The 21,777-nt window shown below is 44.7% G+C and overlaps 1 protein-coding gene across 12 annotated transcripts in view; it reads left to right on the top strand.

Moving 5' to 3' along the window:
- The window catches only part of TCP11 (t-complex 11), a 69,251-nt gene extending 47,474 nt beyond the window's left edge, over positions 1 to 21,777 (top strand). For 9 of the 12 annotated variants that reach the window (XM_081828043.1, XM_081828039.1, XM_081828041.1 and 6 more), the window contains 7 exons: positions 5,047 to 5,167; positions 12,223 to 12,443; positions 13,388 to 13,524; positions 13,777 to 13,994; positions 14,087 to 14,268; positions 15,052 to 15,215; positions 15,932 to 21,777. In XM_081828043.1, coding sequence (XP_081684169.1) covers positions 5,047 to 5,167; positions 12,223 to 12,443; positions 13,388 to 13,524; positions 13,777 to 13,994; positions 14,087 to 14,268; positions 15,052 to 15,215; positions 15,932 to 16,164 — 1,276 coding nt within the window. In that variant the 3' untranslated portion in view covers positions 16,165 to 21,777. Of the gene's footprint in view, positions 1 to 10; positions 3,715 to 5,046; positions 5,168 to 6,305; positions 7,197 to 12,222; positions 12,444 to 13,387; positions 13,525 to 13,776; positions 13,995 to 14,086; positions 14,269 to 15,051; positions 15,216 to 15,931 lie in introns of those variants that run through there. The other 3 variants (XM_081828047.1, XM_081828049.1, XM_081828050.1) reach the window with 3 other exon arrangements.

The following is a 21,777-nucleotide window of genomic DNA, read 5'->3' as shown; positions in this document are numbered from 1 at the left end:
TCTTCTGATTTTCCCATTTTATTCATCCTGGCATAGCTATTTAGCACTAATGGCTTCTGACCAGACTTGGAGCATTTTTATTTAATAATCTAATTTATAGTCAATAAAACTGGGGAAAAAATACAGTGTTTGAATATAAACCTTAAGAAGGCGCAACAAGTTAAATAGAAGAGTAATAATTATTAGTATTAGAGGGTCAAGAAGCAAATGTTATTTAACTAGTGAATAAGCCAAAGTAATTATTGTTGGAATGTTCACTTTGCGAGCCCCTGTTAATAATAAAATACCAGTAGGGTGGATTTCAGATCTTCTCCGATAGATGTGGAGGAAGTAGTGTGTGGTAGCTAGCTATTGTTGCCATCAAATTATTCCAGAACTTAACAGCTGAACCAGTGTTCGTTATCTCACAGTTTCTGTGGGTCAGAGATCCGGGCTCAGTTTCATGGTGTCTCCCACTCTAGTTGTAGTCAGTGTGTTGAGTGCTCATCAGAGCCTCCCTCAGCTCCGGGCCACATGGCAGCTGGCTTCCCTCACTCAGAGTGAGTGAGAAAATAAGGGTGTGAGAGATGGTGCCCAAGACAGAACCCACAGACTTTCTGTTACCTCATCTCCGAAGTGATCCCAGCACCTCGGCTACCTTCTGTTTGCTGGAAGGTAGACGACTGCGCCCACACTCCGAGAGATGAGATTACACCAGTGTGAATATCAGGACTCCTAGGTCTTTGGGGTCATCCTATCGGCTGCCTGCCTCATAGCTCCTTCCAGTTACTCTTTTAAATGACCACAGATGATAAAATATGAATTATCTTTTTTTAAAAAAAGATTTTATTTATTTGAGAGTGAGTGAGTGAGAGAGAGAGTATGAGCAGGGAGGGAGAGGCAGAAGGAGAAGGAGAAGCAGATTCCTTGCTGAGCAGGGAGCCCCATGAGGGGCTCCATCCCAGGACCCTGGGATCATGACCAGAGCCGAAGGCAGACGCTTAACCAACTGAGCCACCCAGGCACCCCCATAAGTCAGTTTAATTTATGAATCAGGATCAGAACTCTTGATAAATAATGCTCTCCCACCTCCATCAAGCTTCGCTTTGATTCTTAGTTATATTGACATCATAGCAAGTGAGAACCATTTGGGAAGTGTGAATTGAATGGCTCTGCTGGTTTATTGGCAGTTAAATGGGTAAATTCAATGTCCGATTTTAAAAACCGTTCTAATTTCCCACCAATAGATAAATGAGGGCAGCTTGTGATCAGTTTCCTTAACTGCTTTTGTGATCCGGCAGCCTCAGGGACTCTCTTACTCAAGTGCCGTTCTCTATGGTGCGCACTTCCCCTCCTCTTCGTGCTCTGATTTGCCCTTGCCTGGTGCCAAGCACAGCTTCTGTGGGACCAGGTTTTCCCCAAAACCCACATGTCCTAACATCTCTCTCACTGCTTAGATATGTTTGTGACGACAGAAGAGGAGAAACAGTTGAAACTGGGAGAGTGAAGATCTGCTAAAGGGGCAGTAGCGAGGGAGCTGGGGGGCGGGTAGAAGCCACGAGAGAGGGAGAAATGAAGCAGGAGAAATAGTACCAGTCAGAGCTGGGTTTTCACGTAAGGTCATGCAGAATTTATATCAGGAAAAAGGTTGAAATAGAGTTTGACATGACTCATTTTTGGCAATTGGCTCTCTGTGCATAGGATGGTGTTAATAACAATCGTCCACCCTGAAGGGAAATCCCATGTTTGGGCATTCATTCATCAGGCGTATATTGAGTCCTTATGTGGCAGGCAAAATGCTGAGTGCTGGGGATGGATGGAGCTGTCTGTAGCTATAGCTAAACAGCATGCCGTCATCACTGTCAGAAGTTGATGTCAGTGTCTGTCACTGAGGACAGTTGAATAACAGAAGAGACTGATCAGTTGACTCATAGTTCTGTGTATAGTTTCATGAGAGTGCTCAGTTGCTTAAGGAGGGTCAGAGAAGATCTGCCTACAGAGGAAGACTTGAATCGAGTCTTAGAGGAGGAATAAGTGCTGCCCAGATGGTCTAGGTGGGAAAGAATGTTCCCGGCAGAGGAAACTATGTCAGAGGCAAGAATATGGTATGTTCTTTACAGGTACCTTGGTGTGGCTGGATACAAGATATGAGATAGAAGGAGATAAACTGGAAAAGGAGGCAGAGCAATGTCTGGAAGGGTCCCATAAGTGGTTTATGTTACTGGTGAGGGGAAGCCCCTAAAGGTCTTTACCCGAGCATGGCATCATGGTCATAACTGCATTTCAGAAGTCCTTGATTTTAGAATGAATTGGTGAAGAACAGATAAAAAAGGGACAAGACTGAAGGCAGGGTGACCAGGGAATGGACTATTGCAGTAGTCCAGGTAAGAGATGATGGGAGGAAGGGATGGATTCCAGAGGCATTTAAGAAGCACAATTGATGGAACTTGGAGATGGATTGGATAGATAGGATGAGGAGAAAAGAGTTGAGAACAATTCTAGTACACCTTAGACCATTGGACAGATTATAGTAGTTACCTCTGATGATTGAGAGTGGTGTGTTGGAAGAGGAACTTTGACTTTTTGTTTTATTCATCTTCTTATTGCTTGTTTTTTGTTTGTTTTACATGGAGCATGCATTACTATATTTTTACCTGGAGCATGCATTACTGTATTTTTTTAAGGGGGGATGTTTAATTCAAGAAAACCAGTAGCTACTTGGCAATGACTAGGTCTAACCTCAGACTTTTCAAATGGTTCTTTTTCTCTTATGAGTCTCACTGCAGGTTAGGGTCATCATTTAAATAAACTTTGAGAGGAAAATTAATTCCTGTCATTTCCTTTTTTAAATTTAAATTTAAAATGAATACACATTTTTTTAAAGTAGTTTTGTTTTACAGAAAAAATGATTGGAAAGTACAGAGCTCCCACACAGCCCATCCTCTGCGGCACACAGATTCCACTGTTGTTTATATCTTGTAATCGTGAGGTCATTTGTTAGAGTTGATGATCTAGTATTAATACATTATTATTAACTCCAGTCCATAGTGTACATTGGGGTTCATTTTTTGTGTATTCTTTGGGTTTTGAAAAATGTATAATGTCATGTATTCACCATTTTTGTATCATACAGAGTGATACAGACTGATATCACTGCCCTAAAAATCCCCTGTGCTCTACTTGTTCACCCTTTTCTCCCTGCCCCACGATTCCTTGGCAACCACTGATCTTTTTACTGTCTCCATTGGTTTCCAGAATGTCCTGTAATTGGAATCATACAATATGTAGCCTTTTCAGATTGGCTCCCTTCATTTAGCAATATGCGTTCAAGAGTCTTTCATGTCTTTTGGGGCTTGATAGCTCATTTCTTTTTAATGCCGAGTAATATCCCATTGTCCAGATGTACCACGGTTTATTTGTCCACTCACAGAATGACATCTTGGTTGCTCCAAGTTTCGGCAATTATGAATAAAGCTGCTATAAACCTCCCTGTGCAAGTTTTTGTGCGGACACAAGTTTTCAACTCATTTGCTTAAATACAAAGGACAGTTGATGGATCATATGACAAGAGTATGTTTCGTTTTGTGAGAAGCTGCCATACTGTTTTCCAGAGTGGCTGTACCATTTTGCATTCCCACCAGCAATGCATGGAAGTTCCTAGAGTTGCTCCACAGCCTTGGCAGCATTTGGTGGTGTCAGTATTTTGGATTGGGGCATTCTCATAGATATTGATGGGTATGTCATTGTTATTTTAATTTGCAGCTCCCTAATGACATGATGTTGAGCATCTTTTCATATGCTTATTTGCCATCTGTGTGATGACTTTTGTGAGGTGTCTGTTCAGATCTTTCCCCATTTTAAAATTGGGTTCTGTTCTTGTTGAGTTTTAAGAGTTCTTTGTATATTTTGGATACTAGTTTTTTGTTTTTTTTTTTTAAGATTTTATTTATTAGAGCGAGTGTGAGCACAAGCAGGGTGAGTGGCAGTGGGAGAGGGAGAAGCAGACTCCCCTCTGAGCAGGGAGCCCCAATGTGGGACTCCATCCCAGGACCCCGGGATTGTGACCTGAGCCAAAGGTAGATGCTCAACTGACTGAGCCACCCAGGCGCCCCATGGATTCTAGTTCTTTATCAGATATATGTTCTGCAAAGATTGTGCTTTGTCTTTTCATCTCTTAACAGTCTCTGTCACAGAGCACAAGTTTTTAATTTTAATGGAATCCAGTTTACCAATTTTTCTTTTCATGGATCATCATGGTTTTGGTGTTGTATCTAAAAGGTCATTGCCAAACCCAAGGTCACCTAGTTTTCTCCTATGTTACCTTCTGTGGTATCTATTTTTTACATTTAGGTCTGTGATCCATTTGTGTAAGGTATAAGGTCTGTGTTTAGATACATTTTTTTGCATGTGGAGGTCCAGTTTTTCCAGCACCACATGCTGAAGAGACTATCCTTTTAAATTGAATTGCCTTTGCTTCTATTTTTTTTTTTTTTTTTTTTAGAAGAAGAAATGACTGATCTTTCTGGCCTCCTTGACTGGCTACCTGGAATGCCCCTGAGATTGGGACTACAGGGGGAACAGGTTTGGAAGGGGAAGATACTGAATTGAGTTTTAGATCTGCTGATTTAAGAAATACCTATGGATATTCGAGTATTATCAAAGAAGGAAAATCCTTTTCTAGATTTTAGGAGTGTGAGAAAATAAAAGATCCTTTTGTTCATTGCTGTATGTATGCATAAATGGAAACTAAGTCACACACTATCTAGGCTAGATGCAAATTGGTGCTACAGCTGGCCTGATCTTCCTGGAGAGTTCTTCCTGCTGCAGAGGGAGGGCTGCTTGGAATCATGAGCAGCCCTTCTGAGAGCTTTTACTGATGCTCTTGACAGCCAAGTCTGACCCCAGCTTGTTCAACTTTGTTGCAGCCCAAACACAGTTCCTGGCCTTTCCTGTCAGTATGATGGTCTTTTGTCATATCAAATGCTGTTTGTTTGGGCCTTAGGAGATAATGACCTTCTAACAGTTTTTGGGTAAAGAAAGTAATTTGCTCATTTAACCCTCTTACAGTTTGGAAGGCAAGGTCAAGGAGACAATGCACAATGCCTTTTGGGACCATCTCAAAGAGCAATTGTCAGCTACTCCCCCAGACTTCAGTTGTGCTCTTGAACTTCTGAAAGAAATTAAAGAGGTGAGTGACCTACCTTCCACCTGTAGATGTAAGTTTCCTAGACACCCCCAAGGTCATTGGAATGTCAGTGGCTAACAGATCCTAACTGAACATGGTCCATGAATCAGTCAGAGTCTAATTCGTAGACAGAAATCATACGGTAGTTTCAACAAGGAAGTTTTAATACAAAAATTATTATAACATGGAACTGAAGAAACAAGAGCTTTGAACTAGTAAGAAGCAAAACTCTAAAGTAGATGAAAATATCAGATAGAAGGAGAATACACCATACCCCTAGGGCTGAGAGAGAAGATGCAAGGACCTGGGGAGGGCATGGCTGTGCTGGGGAGGCCGTGTGTGCTGCTGACCACCGTGCAGGGGCCGGGGGCTGGGGCAGCTGCCCATGCGGGAGGAACCTGGCCCCGGACAAGGAGCCGCTTGCTCTGCAGGAGCCAGCTACTGGCCAAGCCGCACACCCATACTGCATCATGCCAAGTGAGTATTCCAGAACCAGGAAGAGAAGCTCTTGCCTCTTGTGATGTCTTTGTAGTGTGTGGGGGGCACAACCTAAGGTGAGCCCCCCCCACCAGTGATCCACACCTTTGTATGATCCTCTGTCCTTGAGCGTGGACAAGATCTGTAACTTGCCTCTAAGCAGTATGCAAGCGTGCTGGCGTGTTGCGCCTAGAAATATATTTCACCGTGTAAGACCCCTGTCTTAGCAGAACGGAGAAACCCTCTTGCCGGCCTTGAAGAAGCAGACGGCTATGCAGTGAATGGCCTCTGGAGAGGGGCAGGGGGCAGGGAAATGCAGCTGGCCCCTAGGATCTGAGGGCAGCATCCACCCGTCAAGTCTACAGCTGTAAGGAAACGAATTCTGCCAGCGATTTGAGTGAGCTTGGTAGCCGAGTCCTCCCCAGTCAGGCCTCCAAATGAGAATGTAGCCCAGCCCACACCTTGACTGCAGCCTTGTGAGACCCTGAGCAGAGGGCCCAGTTAAACGGCGGCTGGGCTCCTGCCCCACAGAAATAGTGAGATAAAAAAGAAATGTGTGTGCTGTTGGAAGGCTCTAAGTTTATGGGAATTTGTTCTGCAGCCCAGAAGACTAATAGTGCCCTCTACAGATGAAGCTTAGCAATTGTGCCACCTGGGGAAGGAAAAATATTTAAAGGACTTACTCCATTTCTCAGAGCAGAGAAGAGAATGATGGATTTGGAACTGAGAGACAATGAATTGGTAACTGTCACATTCCCCTCCTTTGGCTGCTTAGCTTCCGTCCACACCCGTCCACACACATTTCAATTTTTGAAAAAAATCTCTATTTCTACCTGCTAAGATACAGTTGTCTTACAAGTTCTCGTTCTTTCCATAAAATGAGGAGACTCACAGCTCCAACAGCTACTGTGCCGGTTGCTATCAAACTCAGTCACGGTGCCGCTGAATATTCTGTTACTTAAGGCCTGATTGTAAAGTTAACTGCCAACAACCAATCTGTAAAATAATAGTGGGAAGAGAAGGAGAGAAGAAGAAAATGGGCAGCATAGACAAATAAACCCGTGCCTGTGACAGGCAAAGAGAAAACTTACAGTCTTTGTTTCTGTACTTGGTCACATGGCTATGGTGGATCTGCATGGCTTCCTTCTACTGTTCATTCCATATTTCCCTTGTCCTGAGCCCGAGCCTCAGCTGATTGGGTTTCTTTATATGCCGAAGTGACTCAAACCTTCACTGCCAAAGAGTCTGAGTCCTTCAGCATTTTGCTGCTGTTGTATGTTTGCTGTGGTTTCCCAGTAACCTTTATCATTGGGTGTGGAAGTACTGAGAGGAACCTCAGAATCTTCTTGCCTTCATTGTGTAGCATCAACCTGGTTTCTCCGTACTCAGGATCATTTTCTCTAGCCACTAGAATAACTCCTTTTTCACCCTATTGGTTCAGTGGTATAAGGAGCCCAAAATGACCAGGTTCAGTCTCATCTTGTCACCAATGCAAGCATTCCTCCCAAATCGGTGGAGCCTAAAGTTGGCAGGATGGGCAACAGAAATTCTGCAGGTAGGTTATTAGGTATAAAAGTAAAAGGAACCAGTCCTACTTCCAGCCCTTGATTGCCAGGACCATGTTTTCTGGCTTTGGGAAATGACACCATATAATGGTCTTTGATTCAAAGAATATATTGCATCTTATAAGGCATAACCTCTTCCCTTCAGGATATTGTCCCTCAACTCATGCTGTAATCAAGTCTTCAATAAGCCATTCTGCTTTTCAGTTAAGGCCTGTTGATTCAAGGGGTATGTGGGTATGAACCCATTGCTGCACTTCCTTTGCTCTGAAATGCTCCGTGATCAGATGCAATGGTATGGGACATGCCAGGACCGGGACAGTGGGTAAGGCATTCTGTAAGTACACAGATGTTGGTGCTCATTAGAGGCATCGCAGACAGAGAAGACATATCCACATCCAGAATATGTGTCTGTTCCAGTGAGGGTGAGTTTGCCCCCTCCACGATGGAAGAGGTTCAAAGAAATCATCTGCCACCAGGTGGCTGGCTCATCCTCCCTGGGGAATGGCATCTTATTTGGGCTTAGTTGTTTATATCTTTTAGGATTTTTAAAATTGTAAACATACATAACAAAATTTTTACCATGTTAATGATTTTCTTTTCAAAGTAGCCTCCATGCCCAATGTGGGGCTTGAACTCACGACCCTGAGATCAAGAGTTGCATGCTCTACCAACTGAGCCAGCCGGGCGCCCCACCATTTTAATCATTTCTAAGTGTTAGCATTAAGTACATTCACAACGTTGTGCGACCATCACACTATCATTTCCAGAATGTTCTTATCTTCCCAAGCAGAAACTGTACCCATTACCAGTAACTCTTCATTCCCCTCCTCTCCAGTGTCTGGTATCCTCTGTTATACTTTGTGTGTTTGGCTACCCCAGCTACCTCATATAAGAGGAATCATAAGATATTTGTCCTTTTGTATGTGGCAGATTTCACTTTAGCATAATGTTTTCAAGGTTCGCCCATGTTGTGAGCATGGGTCAGAATTTCATTCCTTTTTATAGCCCAGTAAAATTCCATTGTATGGATACATTGTATGGATATACTGCATTTTGTTTATCCATTCATCTGTTGATGGGCATTTGTGTTGTTTTCACATTTTGGCTATTGCAAGTAGTACTGCTATGAACACTCGTGTACAAGATTGTGTTTGAACACCTGTTTTCTGCTCTTTGGGGCATATACCCAGGGGTGGCATTGCTGAGCTTGAGAAGCCACTAAACTGTTTTCCACAGTGGCCACACCACTGTACATTCCCACCAGCAGGGTGTGAGGTCCCAGCTTTCCCACATTTTCCCCAGTGCTGCTTTCCTTTTCTCATTATAGCCATCTTGGTGGGTGTGAAGAGGAATCTCACTGTGGTTTGGATCCGCATGACCCTGATGGCTAATGGTGCTGAGCGTCTTTCCCTGTGCTTAGTGCCCAAGTTCTGGGTTGTCTTTGGAGAAAGGTTGACTCAAGTACTTTGTCCATTTTCAAATGGGGTTGTTTGTCTTTTGTTGTTGAGTTGTAAGAGTTCTTTACGTATTCTGGACAGTAGCCCCTTCTTAGGTAAGTGATTTGCAAATATATTCTCCCATTCTGTGGGTAGTCTCTTCACCCTCTTGATAGTGTCCTGTGCACAAAAGTTTTGCTCCTGATGAAGTCCAGTTGATCTAGCCTGTTCCTTCTACCTTTGGTGCCCTGTCTTGCCAAATCCAGGATTATGAAGATTTATCCCTTTATTTTCTTCTAAGAGTTTTAGAATTTTAGCTCTTCTGTTTAAGTCCTTGATCCATTTTGAGTTAATTTTTTTTTAAGATTTTATTTATTTATTTTACAGAGAGAGAGAGAGCACAAGCAGGGGAAGAGGCAGGCAGAGGGAAAGGGAGAAACAGGCTTCCCGCTGAGTGGGGAACCCGATGCGGTGCTTGATCCCAGGACTCTGGGATCATGACCTGAGCCAGAGGCAGAGGCTTAGCCCACTAAGCCACCCAGGTGCCCCAAGTTAATTTTTTTTTTTTTTAAGATTTTATTTATTTATTTGACAGAGAGAGACACAGCGAGAGAGGGAACACAAGCAGGGGGAGTGGGAGAGGGAGAAGCCCAGGGAGTGGGAGAGGGAGAAGCAGGCTTCCCGCTGAGCAGGGAGCCCGATGTGGGGCTCGATCCCATCTGGGATCATGACCTAAGCCAAAGGCAGACGCTTTAACGACTGAGCCACCCAGGCACCCCCTAATTTTTTTTTTAAGATTTTATTTAAGAGAGAGAGCATGAGCGCGGGGTGGGGGTGGGGTGGGGGAGAGGGGCAAGCCGACTCTTTGCTGAGCAGGGAGCCTGATGCAGGGCTTGATCCCGGGACCCTGAGATCATGACCTGAGCTGAAGGCAGACGCTTAACCAACTGAGCCACCCAGGCGCCCCAAGTTAAAATTTTTATAAGGTGTAAGGTAAGGGTCCAACTTAATTTTTTTAAAGATTTATTTATTAGAGAGTGGGGGAGGGTCAGAAGGAGAAGGAGAAAGATTTTTTTTTTTTAAGATTTTATTGAGAGAGAGAAAGAGACAGAGCATGAGGTGGGGGGAAGAGGGAGAAACAGACTCCCCACAGAGCAGGGAGCTTGATGAGGGGCTCGATCCCAGGACCCTGAGATCATGACCTGAGCCAAAGGCAGATGTTTAACCAACTGAACCACCCAGGTACCCTGAGAGAAAGAGTCTTAAGCAGACTCTGCTCTCAGTGCAGAAATCTCATGACCCTGAGATCACGACCTGAGTCAGATGCTCAACTGACCCATCCAGGTGCCCCCTGACTTCATTCTTTTACTTGTGGATACCCAATTTCCTCAGCACCATTTATTGAAGAGACTGTCCTTTTTCCATTGAATGGTCTTGACATTGTTTTCAAATATTATTTGATCACATCTCCAGGTTTTATTTCTGGGCTCTCTATTGTATTCTGCTCTGTAGGTCTGTCCTATCGCAGTATATGTTTGGTCTCCTGTAGGCCATTTCATCTGGTGATAGAGTGCTGTGGGACAGGCCTCATCTTATGGTTAAGTGGGGCAGACAACACCTAGTTCCTCATGGGAAGCTCAGGCCACACGGCCACCCCGTATCCTACGGTGAGATGTTTACTTCTGCAAAAGCCCAGGAGCAAGCCAGAAACCATTTCTCAAAAGGCAAATAGTGATTTGTGGAAGAGGGCATAGATCTGCCCTAAAGTCCTAGAGGTCTTGCTGTGATGGTGTCTTGGCGCCTGCCAAAGGTTGTTATGGCACCCTTACTTGCCGGGGACACGGTAAGTGTCACTGAACCTGCTGGGTCGCATGGCCCAAATGGCATCGCAGCTTGTATGCGGCCTGGACTCGCTGCTCTTGGCTCTAGTTCCCACCTGAAACCAGAAGCCTTATGAGTGACCCTAAATGAGTGTTGCAGGAACAAACTCAAACGTGGTATGTGTTGCCTCAGAGATCCAGAAAGGCCTATGAGCGTTGTGCGTCCTTTTTCATGGTGGGTGGTTTGAGGTTCAGCGAGTTGTCTTTCACCTGGGAGGGAAAAGCTTGACAAGGTGCAGACCACTGAAGCTCTAGCACCTTCACTGAGGCCACAGGCCGCTGACATTTGTGGGGCTTATCTGCCATCCTGTAGTTTGCACATTTTCCTAAGGCATCAAAAGTACTTGCTACACGTGCTCATCAGGTCCAACGGGGATAGGGCCTTTTGAGTCAGACCTCACCCACGGTACCGGTTTCGTATGAGTCAGGGTCCGGTCAGGAGAAGGACGCCACAGTAATTCGAGCCGAGCCAAGCAAAGCCGCGGTGCCGCGGGGCTGTGCCGCGGAGGAGCTCAGCAGAGCCAGGCGGGAAGACCTCTTCGCTGCGCAGTCTCTCTTTAGCACCCTCTGCTAACAAAACTTACCGTTGGGCCAGCCAGCAAAGGAAAAACAGTTCAAGGGCCTGGTCCTGTTTCCGTGGGCCCTGAAGGGTGCAGTCGGTGCTAAGAGCCTCCAGCCAATAACTGGCATAGTTTACCATTTTCGGTAGAGAGTGTGGAGAAGCTAAATAGCTGGGCATCTTGCTCTGATAACACACTCTTCATTGAACCCCACTCCTCACCCGCCCCTCCCACGTTCTGTATGTTACGGAGGCACAGAGAAGAATAAGAGAGTCTCTCTTCACAGGGAAATCACGTTTTGGGGTTAATAGGCTATTTCCAGAGCCTCTTAACTGTTCGTTGGCCTATTTCTTCCTTGCTCTTTGAAGTAAAATCATCTAAAAAAAAAAATGCCCGCATTGGGGCACCAGGGTGGCCCAGTCAGTTAAGCGTCTGACTGGGTTTCGGCTCAGGTCGTGATCTCAGGGTCTTGAGATCGAGCCCTTTGTCGGGCTCCCTGCTCAGTGCAAAGTCTGCTTGAGATCCTCTCTCTCCCTCTCCCTCTGCCCCTCTCCCCACAACATGAGCGCTCGCACTCTCTCAAAGAAATAAAGCCCACTTTTTAAAAATTAAGATCTCTCAGGGCGCCTGGGTGGCTCAGTTGTTACACGTCTGCCTTCAGCTCGGGTCATGATCCCAGGGTCTTGGGATCGAGCCCCGCATCGGGCTCCCTGCTCAGCGGGAAGGCTGCTTCTCCCTCTCCCACTCCCCCTGCTTGTGTTCCCTCTCTCGCTGTGTCTCTGTCAAATAAATAAAATCTTTAAAAAAAAGTAAATAAATAAAATTAAGAGTCTCTCATCACCAAGTGATGTGTATTTTATATTGATTGTACTTTGCATTTCTTTTATCCACACTCCTTGATGTTACTTGTCTCTTCATTCTGCCTAGAAAATGATGCACCGCGGCTGTATTGATCCCCTAAAGCCTCGAACTCTCATCGGCCTCTCAACAAAGATAAATAATATTTTCTGGAAAATTTAGGGACCCCACTTCTTGGTCCCTAAAAGACAGGCTGATGTCTTTGGCTAAAGGGGTTGTGCATTAGAGAAGGTTTGGGGCTCTACACAGAAAGCCCCCCCTTTGACTTTCTCTCCTGGGCAGATCCTGCTCTCACTGCTCTTACCGCGCCAGAGCCGCCTACGGAGTGAGATTGAAGAAGCGCTGGACACGGAGCTCCTCGGGCAGAAAGCAGAACACGGGGCCCTCAATGTCCCTCTTCTCTCTAAGTACATTCTTGATATGATGACTCTGCTGTGCGCACCAGTTCGAGACGAAGCCGTGCAGAAGCTAGAGAACATTACAGACCCTGTTCGGTTACTGAGGTGCGAGACTTGACTGCCGTCCCTCGAACTGGCCTCAGCCCCTGGGCCAGACACTCCATTATAGCCCGTCTTGGCTGGGTCTTCCCCTACTGAAGGCCTGACCACTCCTCTCCGTGCTGGCCTACTAGCTTTTTTCCCTTTCTCCCAAAGATGGCCTTAGTTTGGTTGGGCCTCCTATGTAACATCATATTATAAAACATTGTGTGATCCTTCCAAGGAGTTCAAACATCCTTTCCCCAGATTTTCTTATTGCAGTTTACACAGTGTGAGGGGACAGGGATGGGAGGTTATCCCTATTTAATAGTTGGAGAAACCAAGACCCAGAAAGTTAAAAAAAAAAAAAAAACGAAAAGAACGGAAGAGAGTGATTGGCGCAGAAATTGCTTCAGATACGTCGTCACCTGTAGTTCCCCTTCCCAGAAAGGTTCATCAGCCTGCTGGTGTGTGTTTCCTCTTGCTGACTCTGCCTTTGAAAAAGGATGATAGAATGAACGTGTGGAGAGAGAGCTAGCCTGGAGGCTTCGAGGTCCAGAGACTTCTCTGTTCCTCACTCTGCCATTCACTTACTCTGGGCCTGGGGTCCTGAGTCCTCTCAGTCACAGTGCCGTTTTTTGTAAATTTAGAAGATGGGACTAATTTTTTTTTTTAAAGGTTTTATTTATTAGAGAGAGAGAATGCATGAGTGGGGGGAGGGGCAGGCAGAGGGAGAAGCAGGCTCCCTGATGAGCAGGGAGCCCGACTTGGGGCTTGGTCCCAGGACCCTGGAACCATGACCTGAACTGAAGGCAGATGCTTCACCAACTGAGCCACCCAGGCACCCCGGAGGTGGGACTCATTTTAAAGCTCCTCCTCACTCTGGAACACAGTGATTTAATGACACTTTCTGTAGGGTCCCCTTTCACTAGATTTCCTTTCATAGTATATTTTATTTTCTCTTATGTCAGAGGGATCTTCCAGGTTCTGGGCCTGATGAAAATGGACATGCTGAACTATACTATCCAGAGCCTTCAACCCCACCTGCAGGAACATTCCATCCAGCATGAACGGGCGACATTCCAGGAACTCCTCAATAAACAGCCAAGTATGTAAACAACCGGAGGTCCAGAGTGAGAAGATGGGACCTTGTGTGGGTCTGACTTCTGTGATGTTAGAGAGTACTCAGTCTCTTGGGAACAGAAAGTTTCTTCCTCAGGAAGGGGGAGGGAGAAGGAAGAGTTATCTAAGACCAAAGCATTTATTTATTGACCGGGAGCAGATCGTGAAAAGAACCTTAGTCTTGAAGCTTTAGGGAGGCGGATGCTGCAGATGCTTGCCCGCTCTCTTCCTGTCCTAGGCCTCCTTGACCACACCACCAAGTGGCTGACCCAAGCGGCCGCAGACCTCACCACGCCACTTCCGACTTGCCTGGATGCTTCCGACTCCGCCACTGTGGCCTGCTCCTCTCCAAACGAGGCAGTCGGCAGCCCGGAGCCCCTCAGCCCTACAATGGTGCTGTCCCAGGGGTTCCTGAACCTCCTTCTCTGGGACCCTGCAAATGAAGAGTTCCCTGAGGTAGGCCCAAGGAGGGCATCGCCTCGTTTTGTGTCTGGGACCTCCATCTGGACCGGCTCCTCCTGACAGCCTCTTCTTCCCCGCTTCCCCAGACGCTGCTGATGGACAGGACCCGGCTGCAGGAGCTGGAGTCCCAGTTGCACCAGTTGACCGTCCTGGCCTCAGTTTTGCTGGTGGCCAGCAGTTTCTCTGGCAGTGTTTTGTTCGGCTCACCTCAGTTTGTGGATAAGCTGAAACGCGTAACCAAAAACCTGATGGAGGAGTTTGACTCCAGGTGAGCTGCGTAGAGCTTTTCTAGAGATAGTAACATGTGGTAGGAAGACAGAGCTGGGTAACGAGTGATTGCTTACATTCCACCGCAGGCCACAAAGACTGGAACCATCCACAGGGATCATTGATGTCTTTCCATAATGGTCTTAAGACTTGTGACAAAGAAAAGTAAAGCTTTCCTCCAAAAAGGGTAGTATGGAGGATAGTTTACTACAAAATGAGTCATGATCTTGTTTTCTACAAAGCAATCATTCTCTCCTTGAGGGGATGCCTGCCAGTGGACTGGTCTTAGGTATATCCAGGAGTTGATTAGTCAGTCAGCGATGTTCATTGAACATCTGTGTGCAGGGTGTCACACCAGAGGAAAAAAGGAATCAGAAGGCCAGGTTTGTCACTGTAATTGGTGACAGGACAAATGACCATGACCAAATGACCAAGAAAGTCTTAAAAATGTACATGCAAATATATACATAAATTCCATGGGGCTGAAGAATTGAGTGGATACCAAACTCTTGTCCGGAGTTGATTTTATAGTTTATCTTGTTTTCTAAGAAGTAGAACATGGTGTCATATATAGAGAATAGTCGGAATCTGGATCATAACAGTGAAGATACTGAGCCTACCCGCTGGGTCCTGCTGCTGCCAGGGACTGGGGTGAGGGCAGGAGGGTGGCTGGGAGTCTCCCTCTCCCTCAAGTGGGCCCAGCTTCTGGCATGGGGCTTCCCTGGCTCTGGGCCTCTGCCAGGGCCATCTGCTGGGTACCAGCCTACTCTCCTTCATGGTCTAGGCCTGAAGAGGCTATGCAGACTGTGAGTGAACAGGTGTCTCAGGAAATCCATCAAAGCCTCAAGAACATGGGCCTGGCTGCTCTGAGCAGTGACAACACAGCATCTCTGATAGGACAGCTCCAGAACATTGCCAAGAAGGAGAACTGTGTCCGCAATGTCATTGGTGAGCATGCCTGTGGGGGTGGTGAGAACGTTTTGGGGAGAGGTAGATCCCATCCCTGGAAGTCAGTTACTGAACCATTTAACAATAAAAAGCAGGATCATTGGGCAAGTCACTGTTTAGGCTTTAGTTTTTTTTCAAAATGCTGCATTGAAAATATATTCCTTTCAGTTTAAAGACTGATTCTGGTTCTAAGGAAGGTTTGCACCCAGGAATTCATGACTTCTGGGTAGGACATCCTGTTTACCTAATCTGGTTAAGTCATCCCTGGACTTCTGGGTCATTTTCTGACTACAGTCCGAGACATGACATCTACCTCCAACCTCCCAGCAACAAGAAGCTGATGCTAAATCAGCTGGAGGACATGTTCCCACAGCAAGGACTCATCCCTGTTGGAATGGAGGGCATGAACTTGACCTTGCTCTTAACTTCAGCCATCCAAAGGATCGGTCTAAGATCCTCATGTTAGATACTCACCAGGATCTACTGGGGGAGGCTTAAGTCATCTTTTGAACAGTCAGAAATTTACTAGCCCACTCATTTGTGATCTTTGCTTTGTCCTTGGGAGCTAGATAGCAGCCCCCTTCGCGAACAAAACAAATGTCCTTATCTCCAGGTGGGTGGGCTAATAAATATCTTGGTTGACTTAGAACTTGAGTGAGTAGAGTGGAGGGGCCGTGCGGCTCCCTGAAAATTGTTTGCTTCTTCCCCGCTCACAGATCAGCGGATCCATTTGTTTCTCAAATGCTGTCTGGTCCTCGGTGTGCAGCGATCCCTGTTAGACCTCCCCGGAGGCCTTACTGTCATTGAAACAGAACTGGCAGAACTGGGCCAAAAGTTTGTCAGCCTAACGCATCACAATCAGAAGGTGTTTGGCCCCTACTACACAGAGATCCTAAAAACCCTCATCCCTCCAGCCCAGGCCCTGGAAACCGAGGTGGAGTCTCTGTGAATGTACCGGCTCCAAGCCTGGCCCGTCGGACCCAGGAGAGAGCTCGGCATTCTCCTGGGGTGACCTCACCAGTGAAACATCAGAGCAGGAAGCCTCCTCCCCTCCCGCAGCCGGTACACCAGGGCTGAAGTGAGCAGCAGCATGTCAGCACCAACTGGCCCAAACTCATTCACTAATAAACTTCTGAACTGCAAGCAAACCTCCACTCTTCCTGTGCCGCGGCTGTGTCTGGGCCCTGTGCTCTGGGCCCCTAACTAGCCAAGAAGCCAAAAGACCCCCAGTCTGCCCCCACGGGCTAGGTGCTCACTTCAGCATGCAGAGCTGAGAAGCCAAGACACCTGGGTGCTAGCATTATTTCTCTAAGGGTAAGGCATTTCTCTGAGGGCTCCGAGAAGCCTGTAGAACTATCCGAAGTGTGAGGAGAAGGGCTTCTCTGGAAGTCAGAAATTCGTTTTGTCCAGTTCAGCTTGGGCTTGGGCATGGTCGAAAAAAGTTCTTAGAAACTTCACTTCTAGGACCAAATTCCCCTGAAGGTTTCAAATGATACAGCAGGCAATCAGGAAATAGTAAGAGCCTCAGCTGCTGCTTCTGTGGCCGGGGCTGCAGCGGGGGTGGGGGGCAGTGGGCAAACTGAGGCCACGGGGCTGTTTGCTGTGAGCAAGTGTTCTGTAGAGGGCACGCCTCCGAGTTCATGGGATTTCTCTCTCCAGGAGTTGGAGGGGAGGCTTGGACTATTTGGTCAGTGACTGACTTGCATCAAGTCTCTTGGTCCTGTTCTCCCGCTGCGTGAGCTTCCTGTTCCCTCATCTCTAAGCTTAGACACCCCGCTTTGACAGAGGCGACGTGGGCATTTAGAGGTGGTGCAGCGGCCGTCCTTCTTCCCCTTTCCAGTCCGGGGCTCTGGTGGCAGTTGGAGTTGTGAGCTCCTGTTGGCATCACAAGCGAGAGAGGTTCTGGGAAGGACCCAGGCTCGCCTCCTGGCATGTAGAGATCCAGCCCATCCTCCTCAGGCTGACTGCCGCAGACCAGCCCAACCTCGTACAGCAAAATGAGGAAAATGTTCCACTTAGATTTGGCCCTTTTTAAATAATGGACAAGAGAAAATGAACATTCACTATGTGCTCTCAAGGTAATGGGAAGAGAAACAATGTTCTCACCATTTTGGGAATGGAGGGGGCTGCCTGTAACACAGAATCTGGGAAGAACAACAGAAGGGGCATTTGAGTTCCATCAGCCACGGGTTGGTTCCTAACTGACTTCCTTTCTAGAGAGATGGGTGACACAGCTGGGTCAACAGTGTGGCCATGACCAGAACCCCTGGAGGGCCTGGATAGACATCCTCAGGATGGGGAAGCCCAAAAAAAGGGCATGTTTGATAAACAGTGAAGCTTGCCTAGATGGATTCTCTGATTTGCAATGATTAATTTGAATTTCTTAAAAGTCCACATTTTGGAAGCCTCCTCGTCTTCGAGGCAGAGGTGCTCTGAAGGGACCTCTGTGAAAAGGATGCAGACACCCTCTGCGTGGGTGGGGGATGCAGACACTGAGCCGACAGTAGAACCTTGTTTTCTACTTCGTAATTAAAATCTGGGATGATCCATTTCTTAGAAATTTCAGGTTGATTTTCTCATGCTTCCACACAGAGGAGACAGGGATCCTGACCATTTCATCCTGCCCATGGCTTGAGGGATATATATTTAACATTGAGGGAAAATACACATAATATAAAACTTGCCATTAGTGACATTTAGTACATTCACAATATTGGTCAACTATCACCACTGTCTACTTCCAGAACATTTTCATCACCTCAAAAGGAAGTCACATACCCGTTAACCTCTCACTTAATTCTTCCCTCCCCCGAGGCTCTGGCAGCCACTATTCTGTTTTTTGTTTCGGTGAATTTTCTTTCTTTCTTAATTTCTTTTTTTTTTTTTTTAAGAGCTATTTATTTGAGAGAAAGAGAGGGAGCATGTGCACATGTGAGTGGGGGAGGGGCAGAGGGAGAGAGAGAGAGTCCCAAGCAGGCTCCCTGCTGAGTGCAGAGCTGACACCTGAGCTGAAACCAAGAGTCAGATGCTCAACTGACTAAGCCACCCAGGCGCCCCTGATTTTTTTTTTTTTTAATTACAGAAATCTTGGTGGATGTGACATGAAATCTCACTGTGGTTTGATTTGCATTTCCCTGATAGCTAGTGATCTTGGGTATCTTTTCATGTGTTTCTTGGGCATTTGTATCTCTTAAGTGGAAAATGTTTATTTTAGTCCTTTGCCCATTTTTGAATTGGGTTGTTTCGTTGTTGAGTTGTAAGAGTTCTTTATATATTCTGGATAGTAGACCTTTGTTAGGTAAATGATTTGCAAATGTATTCTCCTATTCTGTGGATAGTCTTTTCACTTTCTTGATAGTGTCCTTTGATGCACAAAAGTTTTAATTTTGATGAAGTCCAACTTATCAGGTTTTCTTTTTATGGACTGTGCTTTTGCCGTCAAGTCTGGGAACTCTTTGCTCAGCCCTAGATCCCAAAGATTTCCTCCTAAGTTTTTTTTTCCTAAAAGTTGTATAGTTTTGTTTTACATTTAAGTCTATGATCCATTTAGAGTTAATTTTGTGTAAGGTGTGAGACTTAGTTGAGGTACTTTTTTTTCCCTCTTGTCTATGAATGTCCAGTTGCTCCAGTATCTTTGTTGAAAAGGCTACCTTTCCTCTATTGAATTGCTTTTGCACATTATAAATTTGGCATATTTGTCTGGGTCTCTTTTCTGGGTTTTCTATTCTGTTCCACTGATCTATGTGCCTGTCTCTCTTCCACACAACACAGTACTGATTACTGTAGCTATATAATAAGTCTTGAAATTGGGTAGACTGATTCTTCCCACTTTATTCTTCTGTTTCAATGTTTTGTTTTGTTTTTTAAGCTATTCTAGTTTCTTTGCCTTTCCATGGACTAATCTTGTCTATATCTACAAAAAAAATTGCTGGAATTTTGATAGATACTATGTTAAACCTGTGTATCAATTTGGGGAGAATTGACATCTTTACTAAGTTGAAAGTTCCAGTCCATGAATATGGTATATCTCTCCCATTATTTAGATCTTTTTTGAGTCTTTCATCAGGACTGTGCAGATTTTTTTTTTAAGTTTTCTTTTTCTTAGTAATCTCTACACCCAACGTGGGGCTCGAACTCACAACCCTGAGATCAAGAGTCACATGCTCTTCCGACTGAGCCAGCCAGGTGCCCCAGGACTGTGTAATTTTTATCATGTAAGTCCTTAGCATATTGGATTTATACCTAAGAGTTTCATTTTTTTTAGTGATTACAAATGGTGTTTTATTTTTAATTGTGGTGTCTACATGTTCATTTCTACAAATAGAATGGACTTTTGCAAGTTTATTTTGTATTCTGTGATCTTAACTCATTCTAATAATTTTCTTGTAGATTCTTTGGAATTTTCTACATAGACAATTGTAATCTGCAAATAGGGACACTTTTATTTCTTTTCTGATATGGATGCCTATTATTTCCTTTTCTTGCCTTATTGCACTGGCTAGAACTCTCAGAATTTTAAGACTGGTAATGTGGAATCCTTTCTTTGTTCCTAATCTTAAGGGGAAAACATTCAGTTTTTCACCTTTAAATATAATATTGGTTGTAGGTTTTTGTAAATGTTGTTCTTTTTTTTTTTTTAAGATTTCCTTTGTCAGAGAGAGAGAGCACAAGCAGGGGGAGTGACAGGCAGAGGGAGAAGCAGATTCCCCATTAAACAAAGACCCGTTGTGGGACTCGATCCCAGGATGCTGGGATCATGACCTGAGCCGAAGGCAGGTGCTTAACCAACTGAGCCACCCAGGCGCCCCGGTTTTTATAAATGTTCTTAATGAAGTTTAAAGAAATCCCTCTGTATTAAGTACCACAAATTTAGTGCCTTGAGACAAGGCAAATTTATTATCTACAGTTCTGGGTGTGAGAAGTCCACAATGGGTCTGACCAGCTAAAATTAAGGTGTAGGCTGAGCTACATGAGGCTCTAGGGATGAATTAGTTTCCTGTGATTGCTGTAACAAATTACCACAAACTGAATGGCTTACTTAACAAAACCAGAAATATACTCTCTCACAGTTCTGAAGGTCAGAAGCCAGTCAGTTTGGGCTGAAATCAAACTGTGGGCAAGGCTGTACTCCCACTGGAGACTCTAGTCGAGAATCTGTTCTTGCCTCTTCCAGCTTCCAGTGGCTGCTAGCATTCCTTGACTTGTGGCTGCATTTCTCCAATCTCCGCCTCCAGTCTCTGCCTCCATGGTCACCTGGAGGTTACTGGTCCTCTTCTGTGTGTATCTAAGCTCCCTCTGCGTCTCTGAGGATACTCACAATTGGATTTAAGGCCCACCCACGTAATCCAGGGGAATCTCCCCATCTCAAGATCCTTGATTTAATCAGGTTTGCAAATTATCTTTTGCCATATAAGGTAACATACTCACAGGTTCTATTGATTAGGATGTGGATATCTTTAGGGAGCTATTCACCCTCTGTTTCCATTTTTCTGAGTTTTTATCATGATGTTGAATTTTGTCAATTTTTTTCTCTGCATCAATAGATAATGGGATTTTTTCTTTAGATTGTTACTATGTTGGATTACATTGACTGATCTTCAAATATTGACCAGCCTTGTATCCTCGGAATTAACTTTCTTTGGTCATAGTGTATACTTCTTTTTATATATATCTGAATTCTATTTGCTAATGTTTTGTTACTGATTTTTTGTGCCTATACTCATGAGGGGTATTAGTCCATAGTTTTATTTTTTTGTACTTTGGTTTGGCATCAGGGTAATACTAGCTCATAGAATGAATTAGGAAGTATTCCCACTCTACTGTTTTCTGGAACAGATTGTGTAGTGTTGGTGTTAATTCTTCTTTAAACATTTGGTAGAATTCTCCAGTGAATTCATCTGGTCTTGGATATTTTTTAAAATTATGGATTCAATATTTATAATGCTATTTGAATTATCTATTTCACATTGGGTGAGTGTGGTAGTGTATATTTTTTTTTAGGAATTGGTCTATTTTGTCTAAGTTGCCAAATTTGTATGTGTAGGGTTGTGTATTCTCATATTATCCTTTTGATGTTTATAGGGTCTGTAGTGATAGCCATTGTTTCATTCTTGATATTGGTAATCTCTGTCTTCCTTCTCTCTCTCTTTTTTTTTTGTCAGTTTGGCTACAGGTTTGTCAATTTTATCGGTCATTTCATATAAAAAGCTGTTTCATCAATACTTTCCCAATTTCTGTGTTCATTTCATTGATTTATGTTTTTATCTTTATTATTTCTTTCCTTCTCCTTGCTTTGGCTTTATTATGCTCTTTTTTTTTTCTGGAGGTCCTTGTGAGGGTAGAAGCTTAGACTGTTGATTTAAGACTTTTCCTCTTTTCCAATGTATGCATTTATTTAGTGCTGTGAATTTCCCTCTTGGTACAACTTTACCTTGTCCCACAAATTTTGATATGATGTTATTTTAATTTTCATTCAGTTTAATGTATCTTTTGATTTCCCTTGAGACTTTCTCTTTAACTCATGGGTTATTTAGAAGTGTATTTATTAAAAGTGTTTAGAGAA

Source organism: Leptonychotes weddellii, chromosome 8 (assembly GCF_054177405.1).
Source record: "Leptonychotes weddellii isolate Sample4059 chromosome 8, ASM5417740v2, whole genome shotgun sequence".
Classification (NCBI taxonomy): domain Eukaryota; kingdom Metazoa; phylum Chordata; class Mammalia; order Carnivora; family Phocidae; genus Leptonychotes; species Leptonychotes weddellii.
Note: the sequence above shows the minus strand (reverse complement) of the source record. Positions and strands in the feature narration are given on the sequence as shown.